Source organism: Xiphophorus maculatus, chromosome 10, assembly GCF_002775205.1.
Source record: "Xiphophorus maculatus strain JP 163 A chromosome 10, X_maculatus-5.0-male, whole genome shotgun sequence".
Lineage (NCBI taxonomy): Eukaryota > Metazoa > Chordata > Actinopteri > Cyprinodontiformes > Poeciliidae > Xiphophorus > Xiphophorus maculatus.
Window position 1 is genome coordinate 2,741,763 of NC_036452.1, and position 23,218 is coordinate 2,764,980.

The following is a 23,218-nucleotide window of genomic DNA, read 5'->3' on the forward strand; positions in this document are numbered from 1 at the left end:
TATCAGTGGATGAATGTCCTCCAGGTTTATTCTAAACAAAGTCGTACCTTAGGTGAGTAGAGGTCCAACTTTCAGAGTAAATTTATTATACATTTTTCAACAAAATCACAATTAGAAGGTCCAAAAAATCCCTTCAAAATAAACCTAACAGAAACATTTTTGTAACATGTACTTTTATTTCCATGTGTCTATGAACTTCTTATTAGAAATTCAAAACTTCTTGTGTTTCTGAGGATCCCCTGAAACATCCAGCTTCAGGGGAAAGCGTGAGTGGGAATAAAAATAGCAACAGGTATGTTGTTCCATATAACACAGTAGGACTGTAACAGGTAAACCTTCTATGGATGCAAACTCAACTAAAAACCCACCTGTTTAGGATTGTATTTGAAACGTAATCAATTACAAATTTATTGATGGAACCTGACTTAATGTTGTGTTTTGATTGTTGATTCTATTGTGTTTCTGTGTTTGATATGATGTAAAGCACTTTGAAATGTCTTGCTAAACTGTTTGGAGTTTTCAGTGGAAGCCATTTTATGGGACCAGATGAAACAAAAATGTAACTTTTTGGCCTGGAAAAGATGGGTTTAAAGTAAAACAAGCTCACTCCAAGGTATGGTAGAGGATCCGTGATGCTGTGTGAGTCATTTTAAATAAAAACCCAATGATCTCTGCCAGGTGGGTTTTTCACCAGGATAACGATCCAAATATTTCATCAAATCAACCCAGAAATTGATCACAAACAAACCACCTAAATTTGGGGCAATCCTGACCTGAAAAGCTGAACTTCAGGGAAACAAACCCAGTTAAACATCATAGAAGACCAAGCGTTGTCCTATTAACAAGTATTAACACAAGAAGTGGTCATAAATTAATTTAAAAATAGATTCATGATGTAGATGTTTTCCCCCATGGAACAAATGTAGTCAAATTAAAAGTTGGATTTTTCCAAATTCATCCATTGAGTTGAAGGTTCTGCAATAAATGAAATAATGTTTCTAAGACTTTTTACCCGACTTGCCAGTAACTCCGCTGGGTGCCGTTAATCTTCATGAAAATGTTTCAAAAACAGCCCTTCTCAAAGAAAATGTAATTCCTGGAGCTGACAAACAGCATCGCAATGCTTCAGATCTCTGAGGAAACATCCAGTTTCAGGGGAAAGCCACATTCTTCCTGCCTTATTTTCCCTCAATCTTCTTCACAGAGAAAAAAAAATCCCACACATTTTAATCTCCTCTGTTGGGCTGACGACGTCCCAGCTCAACTTTTTTCTCGAAATTAAAAACAGGAAATGTAATATTTTGGTTTATTCTTGCCCGGAATACATTTGATGAGGCTGCGTAATATTGCTGCAGTTACACTGGAGACTAATCAAAATGAATTATTATACTCTATCAAAGAGCCGGGCTCAAAACGAGGAAATCCACTCAGCACCAGAACCGGAGATGTGGAAATTCACTACGCTTTTTAAGATAACTGTAACTCCAGCAACAAACTGTGGAGAACTTTAGGCATACTCTCTAAGCAAAGTAAATAATAATTAAAAAAAGAAATAATTAGTGACTTTTCTAAAAAATAAGGCATTAATGAAGCTTCTTTTCTCTCATTTTCCCCCCATGTACGCTTGGATATTAAATGGTTTCTTTATTTCATTATATTTTGATGCCCCAAGACTTACAGATTTGTTTTCAATGTTTATGGTTGACAAAGTTTTATTTGTTTACAAAAAATACATTTCTAATATTCTGAGTATGCATAAAAACAGCAAGTTTCAAGGGGAGGAACTACAACATTTAACGGAGACAGGGAAACAGCGCCCCCACAGGTTAGTCTGTGCTACAGCGATGGAGTCAACAGCCGGACCACCGAGGCGACTGCTGGTTGTGGAAAGCTTGAGGGTTTTTTTTTCTTTGCTTCCCTCAGTCAGTGTAAAATCTATTATGATATCCACAGATTAATTAAGTCTCTGTCCAGATTTTCACTTCATGGCTGGTTCCTGCAAAAATGACCTAATAATGATGTTTTTTTTTCTGAGCTAAATGAATGAAACTGTGGTTTGTATATCGGTCTGTTTCCGACATTATCTTGTAATGACTTTTAGGACTAAACAAAAGCACTTGTAAATGCCTGTGCAGAGTGCCTGTTTGCTAGGTCTCAAGCTAACGCTTCTCAAACATTTCTTTGTACTTCCTCCTTCTCACCGCACAAATTGATGTATAAATGTTGGGCTACAAGTTTGCATTTGATCTTAAGATTTTCCTATAACTACTACCACTTTGGCAGCCATTATTTTATATGTTGATGGCCAAGTTTGGCGTTTGGTACCTAGAATCATTGGTCCATTGATCATATAATGGCACAATTTGACATTTGAAAAAAAATTGCTTAATGGAAACACAACAATTTAGAAGAAAATGCTCGTCTTTCAATAATAGGTTTTGCCGCTAGGAGGAGGTGGTTTTTTTGCCCATATTGACATTTATTTATTTTAAAAAAGTAAAACAGAAAAACCTCTGTCATGTCACGAGTCACATGATCAACAGCAGGATGTTACCGCAAACCACAAAGAAGACGACAGGAAGTAGCTTCTTAATAACTTATTACGTAAACAAACTTATCATTTGAATAAGGAAACACTATAATTATGAAATAGTGTCTTGTCGACAATATTGACAAAGTTTGATGCACATTTGTAAAGGAAACTCAGCTGGTGACATTTATCTGCATGTTCATGCATTTCCTTTTAGCATACACCTGAACTTTGGTTTTGGAAATTAATATAACCATCATGACCTCCAAGTCTGAACACAATTAAAAAGGAAAATGTGTAGAAATCATGAAATCTGCTCTTTAAAACAGACAGTGCAACCCTGCATGCCTGCACAGTTGCTTTTTAAAAAAACTGACATAATTATACAAATCATCCATTACCATCACATATGAAATCTCTAAACAATTCACATCTTGGAAATATTTCAAAGCTTTTTAATTCATGTACAGTCAGTGTTTCTCTTTTTAAATACATTTTAAATACAGTAGAAATAAAAATGCCCAGAGTCTCATTTAGAATGACGTATTTCTAATGCATACAAAGCAGAAAAGTCCTCTATCCGTTACTGTGGCTATCCCAATCCAACATTCTACACACCATTATTTCCTGCCTCAGCGCCAGCATCTCCAAACAGTTAAGACAAAGGCATATTTTCCTATGTGAACCATCCACAAGGAGTTGAAGAATTTTTGGCAGACTGGTGATGAGCTCCTAATTCAGCGCATTAAATTCAGGCGCAGCTTCGCCGTCTACTTCAATTCTGTGCATGAATGCAACTGCAAGCTACTGGTGTTGGTTTTCACCTACGTCAACAGTAGCTCTCTGTTCACAGGGCAACTGTAATTAAGTCAGGATCTTCTGCAGTGATCTGGTTCAGATCATCTTTTGTTGTTAATGGACGGTTTGGTTTTTATGCGTCTAATAGGCGTAATCTGTGTCCGGTGTGTAAAATAAGAGTCCCTTATAGAAGTTCAAACAAATTTTTTCGAGCCAACAGATGACACAACATGACCGTAGGACTAAAGGATGAGAAGGGTAATGCTTAGAAACACAACGGATGACGACATCAAACGCCACAAAGGGGCAGAGGACACAGAAAAGGCCCAAGGGAATTCCTTTGAGGGGTTGAGATGAAAAAGCGCACATGTGAAGCAGGTGGGTTTGGTGGCAACTGGTGGGCTGGCGCTCGGCTCCATGAGAGCCTCAGTCCTGGATTGACCCCATGCAGCTGTCCCCGATAACATCACACACACACACACACACACACACACACACACACACACACACACAGTTGCGTTTTCATCACTTGTGGGGACTTCACATTGACTTCCATTAATTTCTACAGCCTAATAATTACCATAATCCTAACCCTTAACCTAACCATCACAGACCGAACCACTAACACAAAAACAACAATTTCCCTCATGGGGACCAAAAAATGTCCCCACAAGGAGCAATGGTCCCCATAACCTCACAATGTAGACAGAAATAGGTTCCCATAAGGATATAAAACCTGGTACGCACACACACACCCACACACACCATGATGATGAAATCTTCTTGGAAGCCCATTCAGGGTGTCCTGGTGAATCACTCTCCCAGCAGAACCGGATTTGCTTTTATTTTCCTGCTGCTGACCTCAGTTCAGGAAATCGATAAAACAAAAGATAAATCTTCCAAATGTAATTGAGACAGTAGGGAAAAGCATATCTTCCACATTCAGGCAAGTTTATTCAATATGAAACTGTAACAAAATAAAGTTTTTGTAGAAGAAAATCTGAATTTTACACTGCAAAAACACACAGAGTAAATTTGGTCAAGCGTTTGGTGCAAATGTTAGTACACTTAAAAAAAGACTAAACTTATAAGTGGTTTTTCGGCAAAATAGGAGCTTGTTTTGAGTCAATAATTCCTTAATATGGATGACAGATTATTTCATTTATTACACAGGAAAAAAATCTTCTAACCACTGAAAGTTGTTACTGTGACGAACCAAAATTCAAGGAACATGAATGACTTTGAAAGGCACTGTAGCTGTTTGTTTAGTAAAGTGTTTGACAGCATTTAAAATATTAATTTGTCATTCTTATTTTATGCTATGATACTAATTCTTTGCCTGATATGTCTTCATAGATAAGTAAGGAATCAGAGTTGATACTGTGATGAACATTTCTGTTGAAATGATTGTGATTAAAAAACATTTAAAAAGAAAAAAGGAGGTTGTTTCATACATGCAATATGTATCATTTCTGTACTATTTTCTGATAAAGGTTGTTCCAAAAATGTAGTCTTGTGTAATTTTTAAACATACTTAAGTTACTTACCGTTGCTGTGTTTTTTTAATAGGTTGAGTAAAATCTGAAACATGCTCCTGTTAAACAGCTAAAACCTGCAGTAGCCCAGAAGGTTTGACAAAATGCAAGAGCCACAATCTAGGTTCTGCTCAAATGAAACTTATGGTATCTGTCTAGCGTCACTTTCATTTTTAGCACAACTTCTGCTGTGGCTTTTGCATTCTGTTAATCCTTCTGGGCCACCATACAAACTCTGTCATAACTCCCTCCATGCTTTAGGCATTCATTTTGGTGTGCTGACTGGTACTGCATAATAACTATTTGCCTCCAAATTTTCAATCACCCCCTAAGATGTGATAAGCAAACAATATATTTCTGCTACTAATCAGGGCTAATGTGATTTTAGCAGCGCCTGTAACTTTCTGGAGTTTTGCAACACAAGCGTGTCTTTGTCAGCTGTGAACTGCTTGTGTGATGATTTGGTGAAAGTGTTAAAATTCTCTCGCAAGCCCCCTCCTTCCTTCACACAAACATTCACTGCTCATCTAATGTTACCTTTCCTCTCTGTTTCACTACTGTGACAGCAATTAGCTCTTCAGAGGGACTCGTGTGCAGGAGCTCAGCTAAAGCACAGATTGTTCTCGCTCTCACTGCACAAAGCTGCAGACTCAGTAACCCACTATTCAAGAAGAGAGCAAAATCACTGCTGCTCTTACAAAGCAAACATTGTTGATCATCATAAATTATAGAATGTTTTGTTTTTTATAAATGTTCAAGCATTGTAAAAAGTTAGCAACGGCGTAAGACTGAAATGTGACGTCTGTTTCCTGGACAGACGTATGAAAACCACAGTGGATGTGTTCAAGGCAAACAACAAAACCTAAAAACAGAAAAATAAATTTATTTAGTTTCTAACAGAGAACACTTCCACTCTGATAAAAGTCTAAAAAAGAAATAAATGAAAGCGCAGCAATCACTCAGATTTCAGAACTAAAACGCTTTAGCAGGTTGATAAATCTGAAATTAAATCTATGCAGTAACTAGGCAATAAGTTATATAAAAAAACATATTTAAAAAAATAAAATACTATATTGTTTGATATGGTATTATTTACATCAGTTATGCTCAATAATTCAATAGGAAACGCTTCTAAATTGAAAAATAAATTTTAATCTTTGTTAATAATATATGTTTCACATAAATTCATTTTCAGACAGATAATATTTTCATTTACTGAATAATTACATAATCAAAATAGATGTTTCAGAAAGTAAAAGTGCTTTGTGCTTCCGCCAGAGTAAAGATGGAAATAATACATGTTGTTCAACATGTAGAAACTTTTACGCTATCAAAAAATGAGATGAGACCTACATGCAAACAGTGTGTGGAGAAAAACTACAACTGCACTGCTCTATAGACATAGGGCCAAACATGGTGGTGGCAGTATAATGCTGAGGGATGCTGCTTTTCTGCACAAACGGGTTTCAGAAAAAGACTGATGGAAGGTTTGAAACTGGGGTGGAGGTTCACCTTCCAGCAGGAAAACCATTCTAAACATACATGAGCTCATTCAGATCAAAGCATATTTATGTGCTAAAATGGCCTATTCAAAGTCCAGATCCAACTGCTACTGAGAATCTGTGGCCAGTCTTGAAAACTGATGTTCAAAGATGAAATTAAGATGTTTTCACAAAGAAACAGCCGCATGGTGGAGGATCAGACCTGCACACACTCACTCTGCTCACCCTACAGCTAGTCTCTGGTTTGTCCACCAATCAAAAGCAAATAATGTACATTAAGTTTGTGGTTTTTATGTGACAAAATGTGGAACATTTCAAGGTCATAAATATGTATATATATATATATATATATATATATATATATATATATATATATATATATATATATATATATATATATATATATAACTAAAACACAAGAGTGTTTTATGTTTATGCAATACATTAAATGTCGTATAACATTCCAAACTTTATAAACATCTCTTTGGGACTGACTGTGTTTTCTCAGACGGATTTTGAACAGTGAGCTGCTCCTCAGATCATGCAAAGTGATTTGTGTTTATAAAAGGATCGCGTTCCGACTGAATGCGCCGTTCATGTGGTCTGACTGAGGTTAGAGGGCCTCAATTACTGCTCCTATTTTAGATTACTAAGGGACATACAATGCAATAAATAATGAGCATGACAGACAAATATCCAGCAGTTATGGCTGCCGACCTAAAACAACTATTTTGTAAAGAAGGCAAAACAAAACTGAGCTTCTCTTTCATGTCTCTTATTACTGCTGTTGCTGCCAGTTGAAGTGTTATGACAAAGAGAACAAAGCTGCCCACCAGCATAACAGACACACAGTGAAGGAACCGATGCATCAGCAACACAGATAAACATAAGCAGAGTTTAACTCTTGATGCATTTCATTAGGTCCACAAAAAAAGGCTTTCAGTGCTCCAATCATAAAAGGAGGCAGCCAAGCTATGAACATTGCTAATTAAAATCGGCTCAAAGAAAACCTTGTTTTCTACTCGCCATCTCCGTCCAAACCCCTGTCTGCCTGTACGTCTCCCTGCAAGACAGAGGTTGCCTTTATTTCACTGGGACTCGCTCCACAGCAATAAAACATGCTGATTTTTCTAGAAGCTAATGAGATTTTCACCTAACTAGTTGTTATAATGTGATGTTATCTGCATTGCAGAAGGAGTGATCTGTTGGGGTTCCCGATGAGAGGCAGCAACACAGCAGGCATTACGCAACTATTTTTTTCTTAAATTGATGAGCCTATTATTGGAGCAGAGTCTGAAACAGAGCATCAGAACGACGCAAATCGTAATTTAAAGGGGGTGAAAACATGCTTATTCATAACAACATCCTGCTGCATGCAAAAATAAATGTGCTCCTTACTGCAGACTGCAACGTTTGCAGTAAGTAAACTTAATGCTCCTTAAGTAAGTTTGCTTGTTTTATGCGGAGCAACAAAAAGATGCACCAAGACGCCCAGAAGTGAAACCGAGGCTTTCATGAATGCAGAGCAGGAGCAAAGAGCAGAGAGAGGAGAAAGAAGCTCAAATCATCTCCTTCTGGGGTTTTTCTGTCCGGATTTCTAATCTGTGAGAAATTTACAGAGGAGCAGCAAAAGCAAACGAGGTGGATCAGCAGCGCTCGGCAACAGCTAATGGTGTTATCCACTACGTTACTGTGGAATACCATAGTTTAGCATGTTTTGGCTGTCATGAGACACTTGTAAACCTACAGTATTTAGATCCTGACTTTGACTAGGCCATGTTAACACATGAACTGTATTTAAGCATGTTGGCACGATGGAAAGAGAACCTGTAGTCAACAGATTTTCTCCCAGGATTGTACTGTATTTAGCTGCCTCAGTCTTCCCATCAAATCTGAAAATCTTCGTCGGCATCCCCACAGTATGATTCTGCCACCACCATGTTTTACAGTTGCTGCTACAAACATCTCCATAACTTTCTCCCTGGTCTTCATGAAGCTGCTTGTTCACCAATATTCTCTAACAAGAAGTTAAATGATACACCAGTCAATGCTGTTTGGAAGGGAACTGATTGCACTGGATTTTAATTTAGGGGTATCACGTTAAAGAGGGCCCTCCATTTAACAAGTACATGTCAGTTTCTGCAGGCCAGCGAACGTCTGACGGAGACAGGAGGCCGGTTTCTAAAAACAAACTCTAAACTAAACCTGGGTCAGCATCAAGAGTTAATTATCTAACTAAATGTTACTTTACCAGTGCAGGGACTCTGTTATCATCCCACATGTCTTTTCATATGTTGCCCATCCACCCACTTTGGTAAACAGAGATATTTCTATCTCGCCTTATTCCCCTTCGTCTTTGTCTCTGAGTCACACTCATCATTTCATCTTTATTTTCTTTTTCACATGCCTTTCTATCATTATTTCACTCTGGCTTTCCACAAAGTCGGCAAATACGAAATTTGTCAGACAGACAGAAATATGGGACGCATTTGATGGAGTTTTTCAATGCCGTCTGGCTCCCTGCGGTGTCGGGTTTGATACCGTTCCCTCTGTGTCCTCTGCTGTGTTTGATGTGTTGCGTAACGCTGACTCCACGCAGCAAGATACACAGATGATGGATTTGCAGTGAAATTAAACTTGAATGGAGTTGGAAGCACATAGAAGCCTGTAAATTATTAGAGCCTGTTGCTGTGTTGCTGGAGAGCCACGCCGCCGAGAGAGGAGGGGCGAGGAGAAACTTTTCGCTTGCTTTCACTTCGGCAGAAATCATGAGATAACTGGAAACGTTACTTAGAAACCAAACACAGGCAGATCGTCTGCTGCCTTCAGACAAACAGAAAACACAATAAAGCTGCTAAACCTGGATTTATAAATTAATTCTAACATCAACATACGAACACAGACCAGAAATCTGCTTCACAAACATTGAAGAGTTTTCAAAAATTATTTTTAAAAAACCTGAGTAAACATAAAATTCAGTCTCCAAATGAGAATTCTGGTTATTAGGTGAAAAAATTTCATCAAAACTAATCTGGTCCTTTGTGTTAAAGTTTAATTTATTTTATAACAATAAATAAACTATTTTCCCCACGTCACTGTTTAATCTAGATTTAAAGACATGGGCCACTTTAAATTGTTTGGCCAAACATAAATCAGAGCAAAAAGAGATCAGATGAGGGGAACCCCAAGGCTCCGTTCTGGTCCTCTTTCATTCAGCATGTTGTCGCTAGTTCTGCTTATGAAGTACTGCATGTTTACCTGCTTTTAATATGAAACATTAGATAATTGTGTCACCACTTGACCATTATTCCCAACACTGAGCTAGTGGATGTGTCAAAACTTTCTCCAGAAAAGCAAAAGTTGTTATATTTTATCCCAAAAATGTGCAGCTAAACATTAAAACTCAACTGGATTTGCTGAGGCTAAAGATGAAAGACACAGCAAATGGCATGAGACAGGCTCCCATAATAAAGTATTTTGTGCATTATCCTATTGTTTATTTGAATTTCTCATTTTATATTCCTTTTTTATGTAATGCTTTGTGTTTTAAATATGCATTTTTAATAGTCTTTATCTCTGGTTTCCTCTACTGTGTGGTTCTTGCCTTGCCAGTTAAATATTTGATAAATTACAGAAATGAGACAATTATAAACAAATCTCACAAATAATACACTTACTATATGCGAGATATAAGTATATTTTACAGGGATTTTACATTATAGTCTGTTGATTTTCTTCTAATGAGTTGATTCGTCTTAATGAAGCGGTTTATATATCCTCTTATAAAAACAAATAGCTGTGAAGATGATAGAAAACTACTTTAAATCAAATTGAGTATAAAATGCCCTAAAAGCAGATCAAATTTTAAGTGTTGAATGTTCGTTTAAGTGTGAAGTTTGCACTGAAACTCAGACTAAAAAAAGGTTAGGGTTCATTGAAAAGTTCTTCAAAGTGAGCTCATTTTCTAACCTTGATATCTAGTTCACACTAACACACACAAACACACACATAATTATGTGGAAGCTTTAGCAAAACAATGTCTGTCTCTGCCTGCTGAGTCCTTTGGCCTGGGAGTCTACTCCTGGGAACCAGCATCCCTGAAGCCAAGCCACATCAAATATTACAAATGCTCTCACACACAGTTACTTATTTTGCTGACATAAGTATACCATCCTCATGTAATGAACCAACACAAGATAAACAATAAAGCTATAAAAAAAACCTCTTTGTTGTTGAGATCTAGTGTGCTTATAAAAACCACACAAGAAATAAAAAATCTTGAGAGCGGGCCAGCGGCGGTCCACTCTCTCCCGCTGAGTTAGCTCGCTCTCCTACCGCTATTACCACTATTGTAAATACTCCTCGATATGTGTTTACACTAAGATTTCAGAAATCTGGAAAAGAAACGAGATGAAAGAAAATCCAGCTGGGAAATGAACAAAATGTGTTACTAATCAGCAGTGGGAATAGTAAGAAATCCCTATTAGCTCATTTCTAGATTAGCCTTTGAATATTTCTGTGTGTGTTTTGATGCAGTGGGTCCTCCACCTGCATCTCTGCACTCGGTCTACTTGGATTCAGAGTTTATCGCTTTGCTTGTTTCTAATTAATGCTGAAAAGTAAGAAAAAAAGAGACAAAAACAGAGCAACTCAACCGCTGTGGTTGACTAGTCAAAGCCTCTGTTGGCTACGGACTAAATAAAATATCACAAAATCAGTGATGTCATGAACATTATAGCATGGATTAATTGTGGAAGGCCTTTAGTTTATGTGTCACTAGTAACCACAGCAACAAGCATCTACTGCTGAGAGGGAAAAATGATTCAGTCATACGAAAACATGACGGTAAACTAACAACATGCTCTAAGTAACAGAAACTTTAATGAGAAAAAACTGGAACTTTGAAAAAGGCTTCAGCTATAAAAACAAAAAACAACATGGTGCAAAAGTAAAGTGTGTTTGCATAATGTAGAGGGTCCGCCAAAATGAGTTACTTTTACTACATAGAATGGATTTACACACAACTGGAGTTCAACAATTTCATTACTTAACCCTAAAGAGTTAGTTTTTAAAAGCCACTGAGAAAGTCTGAACTTAATCTTTTGCATGATCTGGTTTTCTGCTTCAAGGTTTAATAACTATTAAAATAAAATGAAACAAATTCAAAGCCAGCGGAAGTTTTGTCACATTGTTCCTGTAATTCAAACTCGTCTCACTGTGATGAGTAAACACAGTCGGTGTGTAAAACATAAAGGCAGTGAACGGAAGCAGCTGAAAGTCTCACTTGATCACACACAATGATTTGGTGTTTTTGTTTTAAGGGTTCAGCTTCACAGCTGTAGAAAATTTTTTTGTTTTTTCTGAAGACCCCAGCTGCGCCTAAAGTTAGTTAGGTACCTGCCATGTTGTTTAGCTGAAAGCTAACATCAAGCTAATGCTACATGTAGCAGTTAAGATACTGTCCTTCATTTGGCTCAGACACAGAGAAAATTGGAGATTGCTTCTGCAACTACATATCATTAGTGAAATCTTCCGGGAGAAAAGCTTGAACTGAGCAGTTGAGTTTGTGCTTTGGTTGCTTTAAACATTTATCCATGATTTCTGTTCTTTGTGCCTTTTGATGTTGTTTTCTTTGATAAGTGTGATTCTTTTCGCCTTGATTTGTAGTTTCCTTGTATCTTCTTATTTAACATTCAACTTCTCTCAAGTCAGCCAGTTTGCTCCTGACCTGAATCTGGTCAGTTCTGCCTATTTTCAGCTCCTCTTGGAATGAGCAGTTTCAGGGCGTCCTGTCACTTTAAATGCAAATAAGCTGCTGCTGGCCACGCCCCCCAGCTCAACGTTTACACTTGCATCTGTATGCATGTCTACATACAGATGCACATATTTGAAAAGCAGAAGCAGAGCCTCCAGCACAATGAAGAAGAATACAGTAAGTGGTTTTTGGATGGCAAGTCACGATTTGTCTTTTCCAGCTGCCATTGTACAGCTGTTCAAACATGCTGGAGCTCTGTTCAGGTTGCTCGGTAACAGGACTGGGCTCAGTTTTGGTTGCTGGGTAATGGTGCAGTGCCTGTCGTTAATCAAGAAGTTTAGGAAACGGCTCATTTACCGGACGCCAAAAAACATTAAGTTATTGTCAAAAAATGTTTGGGTGTTATTTTTAAGCGCTTTGGTTGTTTTTAGAAGCAGTTGTGACCCAAATTAAAGAACAAAAAGTTGTTATATGTACATTTTGCATAATAAATTCCCTTTAAATTGTCATCATATGAATCTGAAGCGCCTGTCTGTACTTTAGCCCTGCTGCAGCCACACAAAACTGTGAGCATTTGGTTTTCTGTGTTTGTTTATTGGGCCCAGCGTTGCGTCTACCTCTTGATTGTTCCCAGCTGTCCTCCATTTCCCCTGTGTTGTGCCGTTTTACCAGAGCTCCCAGTGCCTCAATGCTCACCTGTGCTGCCTGGACTTCTGTACACTTCTTCATTAATGAATGAACCTTCATTCTCTCATTTCAACCTGGGTCCTCCACATCTATCTTCGCCACCAACAAACACACTTCATGACAAAAACATGACACTGATTTATAAGGTAGGACATTTTCTTACCTACAAAACTTTCCGTTTCTCTCAACAAACACGTCACCTCAACATACGTAAGAGTCGAATGTTGTGTCGTCATCCTGCAGCTTTCAGAAACTCCATCATCCAGATGCATGGTTTCAAAAAGGCTTTTTTGTGTTGTAAAATTGTTTTAAGATAGCTAATCTGCTGTCAAAAACAATGGAAAAGCAGATTAGAATTTATTAATGTTTCATATTTTCAACTGTTGAAGTTTTTTTGACTCTAAAAATAGCAGAAAGGCAGAAAATACGTAACTCCCTGTCTGAACAATGCTGTTCCCATATCTGCCTTGGGTATTGAGGTCATACAAAGATAGCCAGCTTTAAGTGAATAATGTGCCTGATGCTGATGACATACGTAACGTAAACTCCAGCCAAGCCTCGTTGATTTCTTTAGACATGTTGAAAACTCCCATGCCATGATGATGTTCTCCTTTCTGACTCTAACACATGTGAATATGTACTCACATATTACTCTCTATAGTTACTGCTGTGCTCATGTCTACTCTCTCACATGACCGTGTTGTTTTAAATCAGTACGTAGTAGCGTGTACATCCCATTTATTCCCAGGCATTCTCCTGTTACTTGTCATTTTCTCCACCATAGCTGCTTGTCTCCTGGCAACAGATGTCTCTGACTCCGGCACACCGAGCGCTCACTGTGCCAGAAAACGATACTCATCATGCCTCATCATGAGGCTTCTTCATACAGAACGTTGCCCACAAGTCGAAAACCTCCACATCACATCCAGGCACACTGAGCGTAACCCAGAGAACAGATAAACACGCCTGAGATTTTCACATTCTTTACTCAATGCATCAACTCTCTGCACAGATTGAGCTCGATAGCAAGGCAGCTTTTTGCATTTAAGTTGAAAATTACATATAATAAACACAGAAACGTCGACATGCATTATGTGCTCATGCAAACCTGGCTGAAGTTGACCAGAAACGGAAGGAAGGTGGAAGAAAAAGAAACTCTTAAAGAAAATCAGTGAGTTAAAATCATCAAACTGATTTAATCAAATAAAAATGGGCTTAAAAGAGTTTAATAAATAAACAACATATTTCTCTTTAGGACATAAATAATCACTGCAAAAACACAAAATCTTACCAGGTATTTTTGGCCGAGTTTCTAGTACGAATATCGTCGTACACTTGGCATAAAACAAACTTACTTAAAAGCTTTGTAGCAAGATATAGAGGCTTGTTTAAGTAAATAATTCCTTAATATTGATAAAAAGTTCTAGTTCCACTGGCAGATTATTTCACTTATAACAAAACTTGCTTACCATAAATTAATTTATCTGCAAATGGAACTAGAACTTTTTATCAATGTTAATGAATTATTTACTTAAAACAAGTGCATATGTCTTGCTGAGAAATGACTCATAAGTTAGTTTTGTCTTATTCCAAGTGTACCAAGATATTTTTGAAAAAGAAACTTGACCAAAAAATACTTGGTAAAATTTTGTTTTTGCAGTGCATGTGCATTTCTGAAGTTGCATTCTCCAGAAAGATGAAAAGCCAAAGAAGGTTCTTGTTAAACAAGCCGTCAGAGATCTATACCCAAACATGTTGCTGGAAAGTTGAGTGGAAGAAAAAACTGTGGTCGGTTGTAATAGGGATAACCAAAGCCTTGTGAGGATTAGCATGTTTTAAGTCATGGACAAACTTTTTAATATTCCAAAAGAAATTGAAATTGTTTGATTTTTAACAGCTGTAAATCATAATCATCAAAATAAACATAAGTAAAAGTTTAAAATATCTCTCTCTGTGTGTGAAATGAATGTAATATGTGAGGTTTTAAAATTTCACTTAAATAAAATTACTTTTTGGTGAAATTACAATTTATTGATTTCGTTCACTTGGATCCAAATCTGGTAATACTGTCAGATTTGGTATTATTTCTTTCCAGAATAATTCTAAAACTGAAAAGAAATACAGACACAGTCATGCATTGCTTGCAAAGATGTTGTATTTAAACAAACGTAAATCTAAAAGTCGACCTGTTAATGTTCATTAAGTGTTTAGCTGTATACAGATATGCTTCCAGCTCAGAATTAGCAGATTAGTATAATTCATGAGTTCAAACATCATTTTCAACAGCAGAAAGATTTTTATTTATTTTTGTGGCTTTTTTCAGTCCACATAGTGGAACGTTGTAAAAACCAGAATGCCTGAGAGGAATTACTGCTGTAGACTGGATTATGGCTCATAATCCAACTTGTGTTTCAAACACACACAAACATGGAAATTTGATTACATTTGCACACAGAGGAATAAGGTCAAAGTTTCAAGTGAGCAGCTTAAAGGAACAGAGCAGAATGAAAGCACTGAGCTCAATACCGACTTTAATTTACAACATTTAGAAAACAGACGGAAAACAGCTGCAGCAAACCAACAAGGTGTATTTATAATGACTAGTTATTTCTAATAACTGGATTTTCTTACATGTATGCAGAGGTGGGTAGAGCAGTCAAAGGTTTTACTCAAGTAAAAGTAAAAAGTAGCTGTCCAAGAAATTACTCAAGAGTAAGAAAGTATTTGGTAAAAAGTCGACTCAAGTTCTGAGTAACTGATGAAATTATCAATCATTTGACATTTAAAAATTGGAGCAAAATTAAAATTATGCATATAAGCAACAACAAAATAACAAAATCAGGCAAAACCAAATTTTTCCAAATCAGTTTCTTTCAATATGAAACTGATGAAACTTTAACAGAAACTGTGTGTCTGAGTCTGGTGAAGTTTAGGTTTGTTTTTCATTCAGAAGAAAATTCAGACATTTTACTCATGTAAAAATAGAGATACTTTATAATAAAATTACCCAATCAAAAGTAAAAAGTACAGCATGGTAAAAATATTCCAAAGAGGAAAAATGTTTTTCAAGTAAATGTAACTGAGTAAATATAACTAGTTACTACCGAACTCTACATTCAGACAAATAACGGTTCATTATGAATCTCTGCTTGGATGGACTAATGAAGAGGCGGTTAATCTAAAGAGACTTACCTCTTTTGCTGGTTTTCTTTTCGGTCTGCGGAGCCCAAACTCTAAAAAGAAAGAGAAGAAGATCGTTCATTAGAATAACCAAGGAATGGATCCTTGTTTTCCATCATCAGGAACTTACAGAAAACTCTCAAACGCCACTGGAGGCTTTTAAGGGATCCCAGCTTTGACGGTTCAGGAGGTTCAGATAACTACCTGCTGACTATCTGCATGCGAAGTGGGAAATGTGCGGCTGTATGTTTGTGTTTAGAAGGGAGGGTGAGTGAGGGGTATTTTTAAAAACCTTTTTTCCTGAAGGTAAAGTCCTCCGAGTTCAGAAAGTATCAGTTTGAAACTGATCGTTCCTGCAGGCGTTGCTCAACAGGGGACATTCAGATTCTTCCCTCCAGAGGGAGAGCAACCTTTAGGGCACCAGCCAACCGAAAATACACCCAAACAGAAAGGTGGCAGTACACAAACGGAGCTGCTGACGCCGTCCACATCTTCCTGAGATGCTCAGCGGTGACACAGCAGAGTGTATGCACACATGTACATGCATCTTCATCATCTGGGACCAACACGTGTCAACGCCGAACCCTGCTATGGTGCATCGTCAGCAGCATCTTGGGACTCAGCTTGGGATTTGGGCATTTCAACTGAAGCCTGTTGTGAGAAGAAAAAGCCAGTTCTGTCAATCATTCCCAACCACAAGCTAACGCTAACAGTAAAACCCAATGGTGCCGATGAGCTGGAATCTTTCATCTCAAGTATAACCTTTGTAGACGTATAATTCAACTCAACGTTTACACTAACACGTGAAAATGGCTGCAGTCAGACGAAGAATTATACAATTGTACATCTTTGAAAAACAGAAGTGGAGCCTCCTGCGCAACCAAAAATAAAGCAACAAGTGGTTTCTGGATGGTAAGTCAACAGCAAAACACTTTTGTCTTTTCCAGCAGCGCATAAAACCAGCTGAATAGACATGCTGGAGATTTGCTTGCGTTGCTAGGTAACGGGCTGGGGTTGCTAGGTAACGAAGCAATGTCATTGTGATTTAATGTGATTTAACATTCAGAATGTTCATTTTCCAGACACCAAAAAACATTAAGGTATTGCCAATAAAACAGCTGGGTGTTTTCTGGCCTGTGCTTTATGTGACAGACCAACAAAACGTTTTACAAATTAAAACCTTAAAGTTGTTTGAGGTTCAGATTCTGCTACTCTGATTAAATAAAATCCAGTAACCAATTAGCTTTAGGAGCTGCAGAAACATTTAACTAAGATGGGAAAATCTACCAGTTATGCACCAACCAAATCTGGCCTTAATGAAAGAAAGTCCATCTGTAGTTTGATACAAACCATGTAGAGGACACGGAGAACGTGAGGTCATGCTGGGGGGATACCTTGCTTCATGGAAGAACACATTTTCTTTCTGTTTTCTTTTTGGTTTTATTGCAATAATTGGTAGAAACTCCGGAGACTTCAAACAGCCAGAAATGCTTCGTTCAAACTGGGCATCAGAGACGACGGTGGGCACTTTCATGTCAGTCACTCTGTGACATTTTGAACAGAAAGATGCTACTCCGGCGTTTTAAGCGCAGCTTTTATGTGAGCGATGAGTTGACATTTTAACCAGCACCTGACTTCTAAGCACATATACAGCCTCTTCATATGGTTTCAGGCTCCTGGCGGGGGGAGGATATGGTAACCTTTTACCCCAGCAGCTCCCCCACCGCCTCCTCAGGTATTACCACGCTCCTCAGAGCGAGGACGGCGGGCGGCCCGGCTTCATTTGACAGAGAAGTCTGCGGGGGGGAAGGACTATTTTAGGAAGCTCTATTAGGCAGAGTTAATGATCAGGATCAAAATTTTAGCAATACTTTAGGATTACACTGTTGGAAGTGCAATTATGAACAAATACAGTACATCTTTGTGTCAATGTGAAACATTTCTCAGTTAAATTGTTAGTTGTAGCTTTTTAAATTTTCAACATTGATTAGAAAAGTAAAAATAAAAAAACACCTTCGCCCTTAGCAACAATAAAAATATCTGAACACAGACAGGTTTTGCTACCAACATATTGCCAAAGTTATTATTTTAAGTACTTAATATGGTATGAAATATGAACAGTCCAATTTAATGTAGTTACTAATTAGACACTATCTGTAAGGAGAAAGAAATTGAGGATATCCCTAAATAAGATGTCCAGTTTTAATGCCTTTTGCTGTCAGTTGATGTTTGTCACTAAAGGAAAAGTCTCTGCTTTAACTCACCAGAATCAAATATTTAGGTAAATACTGGAACTCTATAAAACTTGACTGCATGAGGAGGTAATTCAATCTTTAGTTTCAGGTGGAACATCACTGGCTAGAGGACTGGAGCTGGACACGCCTGCACCAAAAAAGTTTCACTCCTTCCTAAAAGTCGGGTCTTTCCTGCTGTACATGTACAGTATGTTGTTACAGACAATAATGACAATTGTGACTCAATTATCAAGATTGTTTTCAGCAATAAAGCGGTTCACTTTCACAAACCAACCAAATCCTTTGATTGGCTGCACCAAGAAAATTACACAAAAACCTCTGAAGACACTGAGCACAACTTTCTTCTTCACAAAATGTAAACTAAAATTATTTTAGCAATTATTTTTGCCTTTGCAAAAAAATAATTTCTCGCGCCATTTCTCCCGCTAGCGCTAGGCTAAAGCATTTGTTTTGGTTGTGTTTACCCAGAATGCCGTGCGCTGTAGTCCACTTCCTGCTTTTGGAGCGTCTGCGGTCCACTTGGCGTTCACATATACATTTAAACCGCACCAGAGTTCACTTCAAATGAACTTGGACTGGCGTTTGTAGGCAGAGCAGAGTTCGTTTGGACTTTCTACGGAACGAACTGAATGAACGCTTAGACTTATTCTGGTTTCATCAGAGCCTATAACAGCTGATCGGCCCAAACAGGAATAAGTAAAAAAAGAAATAGGATGTAACACATTTATAAAGTCCTGCATAGGCCTGTCACAGTGACAAATTTTGCTGGACAATAAATTGTCCCTGAAGTTATTGCGATAAACGATAACGTTGTTTTGAGACCATTTTAAGTGATATAACGGTAATGGCAAAATAACAATGCTAGAATACATTCTGAAAGATCAGTAAACTTTAAGTCTAATGAACATTTAACACTGGAACTGGAAGACATTTTATATTTCCAAAATAAATAAACAAAACAACAAATAAAATGAATTTTGAAGTCTTTGTAAACAAAATTGTCCTTCAAAATAAGAGCTGGTTGAGACCAAAACACCAAACTGAAAACTTTTATCATCCAGTTTTTGGAAGAAAGAGAGAAAGAAAAGAGATAAATGATAAATCAAACCAATGGAAATAACTGAGTTTGTTTTAGTTTATCATGCGATTAATTGAGTTACTGATTATTGTGACAGGCCACGGAGCAAAAGGTGATGTCTGCAGTTTCTGAATGCAACATAATCTGTTTTAATCATAGCAAAAAGTGTATCAACTATTATTCACAGTCTTTTTCAGAAACATCTGTAAATCTGAACTTTCTGGGGTATAAAATGTTTGTTTTACAGAAAAAAGAAATAAGTAAACAGCCACATGACCGAGGGGTTAATAATGCACAGGCAATGAATCTTTTAGGCTGGCCCCCAGTGAATCCATTAGATTACAGTTTCACTCTGTGCATGATGGAGGCAGGTGGCTTTACAGTGCGCTCCACCACAAACTTGGCATTCCTCTGCAGCTGTGAAATCACACTGATTGGTAAACTAGAAGCCGTTTTTCTGGGTGAAGCTTCGAAAAGCATTAATCCTCCTCAGCGTGAGGTTGTTCCACACAAAACAAAACGAAACAAAAAAAAACAAACACACACACACAGGGTTAAACCCGCACAGGACTCCAAAGCACACAACACGGCATTTTCAGGATTCATCAGCCATCCAACAGACATACCTGTTAAATCTAACGCCTCCCCTAAAGTCCTCAGCGCGTCGCTTCAGTCACAACTGCAACTGCTGCTCACCTGTTCAACTTCAACCCCATTCCTCCCTGCCCTGTTTCCCTGCTTTCTGTCCAAAGCTGCCAGTTATACGGAGGTTTTGCGAAAGCTTGGTTGGTGGCTGCAACTGCCACTGACTTGTTGTACTTTAATTGTGGTTGCTAGGCGATAAGCTTCTCCAATTCAGCTCACCGAGTGGAGGGGAAGAAAGAGGAGAGAAGGAAGAGAGGAGGAGGGGAGGAAGCGAGAGAATAGGTGGCGGGGGTGAGGAGGAAATGCTCATTATGGACAGAAACCAGGAGAGAAAGATACGAACAGGAAGAAACAGATTTTAGACATGGAGGACAGAGGAGCCAAAAAGGTACTCAAGGAAAAGTAAAAAGTAGCTGCCCAAGACATTACGCAAAAAATGTATTTAGTAAAAAGTCTACTCACGTACTGAGTAACTGATTAAAATATCAATCAATTAATATTTAAAAATGACATCATCAGATGGGCCAAAATATTAACTTAAGTGGAAATTCTGGTATTTCAAGGACCAAAATGACAATAATTCATAAAAGTGACGAAAAAATAAATATAGTTAAGGCAAAAGAAAATTTTTCCAATTCAGTTTCTGTAAATAAAAAGATTATGAAAGATGGACAAAAACAGGGGCTGCACAGTGGTGAAGTTGGTAGCACTGTTGCCTTGCAGAAAGAAGGTCCTGGGTTCGATTCCCGGCCGGGGTCTTTCTGCATGGAGTTTGCATGTTCTCCCTGTGCATGGTGGGTTCTCTCCGGGTTCTCCGGGTTCCTCCCACAGTCCTAAAACATGACTGTCAGGTTAATTGGACTCTCTAAATTCTCCCTAGCTGTGAGTAAGTGCATGCTCGTTTGTCCTGTGTGTCTCTGTGTTGCCCTGGGACAGACTGGCGACCTGTCCAGGTGACCCCGCCTCTCGCCCAGAACGTAGCTGGAGAGGCAGCAGCTCCTCCTGACCCCATGAGGGACAAGCGTGTTAGAAAATGGATGGAACAAAAGCAGCAGGTCTGAGTCTGGTGAATTTTTGGTTAAAACATGTTTGCTTTTCATTCAGTGGGTAGAAAATCCAGAAATTTTACTCAAGAGTAGAAATACTTCATAATAAAATTACTCAAATAAAATTAAAAAGTACAGTGCAGTGAAAATACTCAGTGTAGTAAATGTAACTGAGAAAATGTAGCTAGTTACTACCCAACTCTGATGGAGGGACAGTGGAGGGGAAATTTTCACTTAGGTTTTAGCATTGCTTCATTCCTCTACAGCAGCAACAGTCTGTGGGGATTTTCAGTAATTTAAACAGTTTTAGTTTGTTTCAAAGAAGCCAAATACTCTTGTAATCTTTAAAGTTCATTTTGTCCAAACTCGTCTAAAGTCTTTATTTTCACTAATATACGGTCTTTAAGTTATTTCCCCGTTTTTCAAAAACAAGCAAACATGCGGAATTTATATTTAGCGTGCAAAAGATAAATAAAACCTTTTCTTACTAATTTGGTCACAGAGGGAAAATAAAATGTAGCTGATTCCATCAAGGCAGGTGAGAAACCGAGGCTGCGTTCACGCTGCAGCCTACAGTGACCCAATTCAGGTTTTTTGTCAAATCAGATTTCTTTGTCGTTGTTCTTCAGATTTCCAAATAAATGCGACCTGTATCTGATCTTTAGGGTGAACGGGGAAACGACCTGAAAGTGTCCCGCATGCGCAGTAGAGGGCGCAATAACGTCAACGTTCTCAGTGTAAACATGGATGCTAACGGTTAGCATAGCTTACACATTTAAAGTTGTTGTCCAACCGGCGCCAGCATATTAACAACTTACTCCTCATTATCGTCCGCCATGGTTGCTGTTTTGCTTCCCGCTTGTGTGTTTCAGGATGCAGAAAACTGACATCTGTCGAGTATCAATGACGTTCCGTTTGGAAGAAAGCGACCTGGACGTTTGGTGACATTTGAATCGGATGAGTATCGGTTATCCAAGTGGCCTGTGTTGCATTCGAAAAGAATCCAACCTGTGTTGTTCAGACTATCATAAAAAGATCAGATACAGGTCCCATTAAGGCAAATAAAATCAGAATTGGGTCACTTCAGGCTGCAGTGTGAACGCAGCCCAAGACTTCAGAACTGAAAAATGTAGCGGACTGAACGGTACAGAGACGATGTGCTAAAAATAAAGCCTCTAACAACTGGAGATGCTGTAAAGCTGCATGCGGGAGATGTGATCTGCACTGACTGCGAGTTGTAAATTATTTCATTAACCTGATTGTAAATAGTTTAAATGGTTATAATGTTTTCTCGCCTGCGCTCTGAAGGCTACATGCGCAGCAGAAAAGCTGCTGACGCAACAGGTCGTAAACTGTTAATAGATTAGCGCATCCAGAAAAATTAATTTACGTTAAGCTAAGTGCGCTAAACATTTTCAAAGCTAGTAAAAACGCTAAAGTGCTAAACAAAAAAATTAGATCAGCCATTAGCGCATTAGCAGAAGAGTGGACAGATGTACAAACCTATTTAAGAAGAAACAATTTTATCTGACATGGCGGTTTGATCAGGCTGCAGACAGCAGGAAGGCTAACCAGAGCGCTACATGGTTGCTCTTTTTTTCCAGTTGTTTCTTTTTACAAAGAAAGACTATTTTATACTAAAAGTTGAAATGTGACAAACCAATGCTAAGTCATAATTAGCATGGCTAACTGTTAGCAGCTCTTAGATTAACTTGGATAAATGTGAAGCACAGCAAAGTACAGTCATTTTTTTTCTTGGCGTTTTGAAAATACTTCACCTCATATGGCACACGACGCTGCTGCTACGTCCTGGATGTGTGTCATCATCAAGTGACTGGTTAAAAAGATGATGGACGAAGACTTAAAGCGCCAGAGGACAAACATTTCTGTAGCAGCAAACGGCCCACGCTGCTCTTTACACCATGAACTGCTTTTCCAGATGAAGTTGACCTTTTCTGGGACCTTTTGGCCTGTGATATCCTGGAGGCAAGCCCTTTTCATCAGAGACCTTGGAAGTGGCTGCAAACCATAAATGGGCAAATCTTATCCGTAGCATGTCACGCCTGTCAAATATTCATTATTTATTTAGCCTGAGTCATGCTTATTTTTGTATAAAGGGGAAAAAATTAAGTAATTAAAAAGATATGGAACATGTTAGGTAAGGTCAACAGTTACGCACGAGGAAACGTGACTGTTTCTGTACAGCA

The 23,218-nt window shown here is 38.2% G+C and overlaps 1 protein-coding gene across 2 annotated transcripts in view; it reads right to left on the reverse strand.

Annotated features, from left to right (window-relative positions):
- The window catches only part of LOC102233545 (ankyrin repeat and fibronectin type-III domain-containing protein 1-like), a 181,790-nt gene that overhangs the window by 52,214 nt on the left and 106,358 nt on the right, over positions 1 to 23,218 (reverse strand). For both annotated transcript variants that reach the window (XM_023340388.1, XM_023340387.1), the window contains one exon: positions 16,000 to 16,040. In XM_023340388.1, coding sequence (XP_023196156.1) covers positions 16,000 to 16,040 — 41 coding nt within the window. The remainder of the gene's footprint in view (positions 1 to 15,999; positions 16,041 to 23,218) is intronic.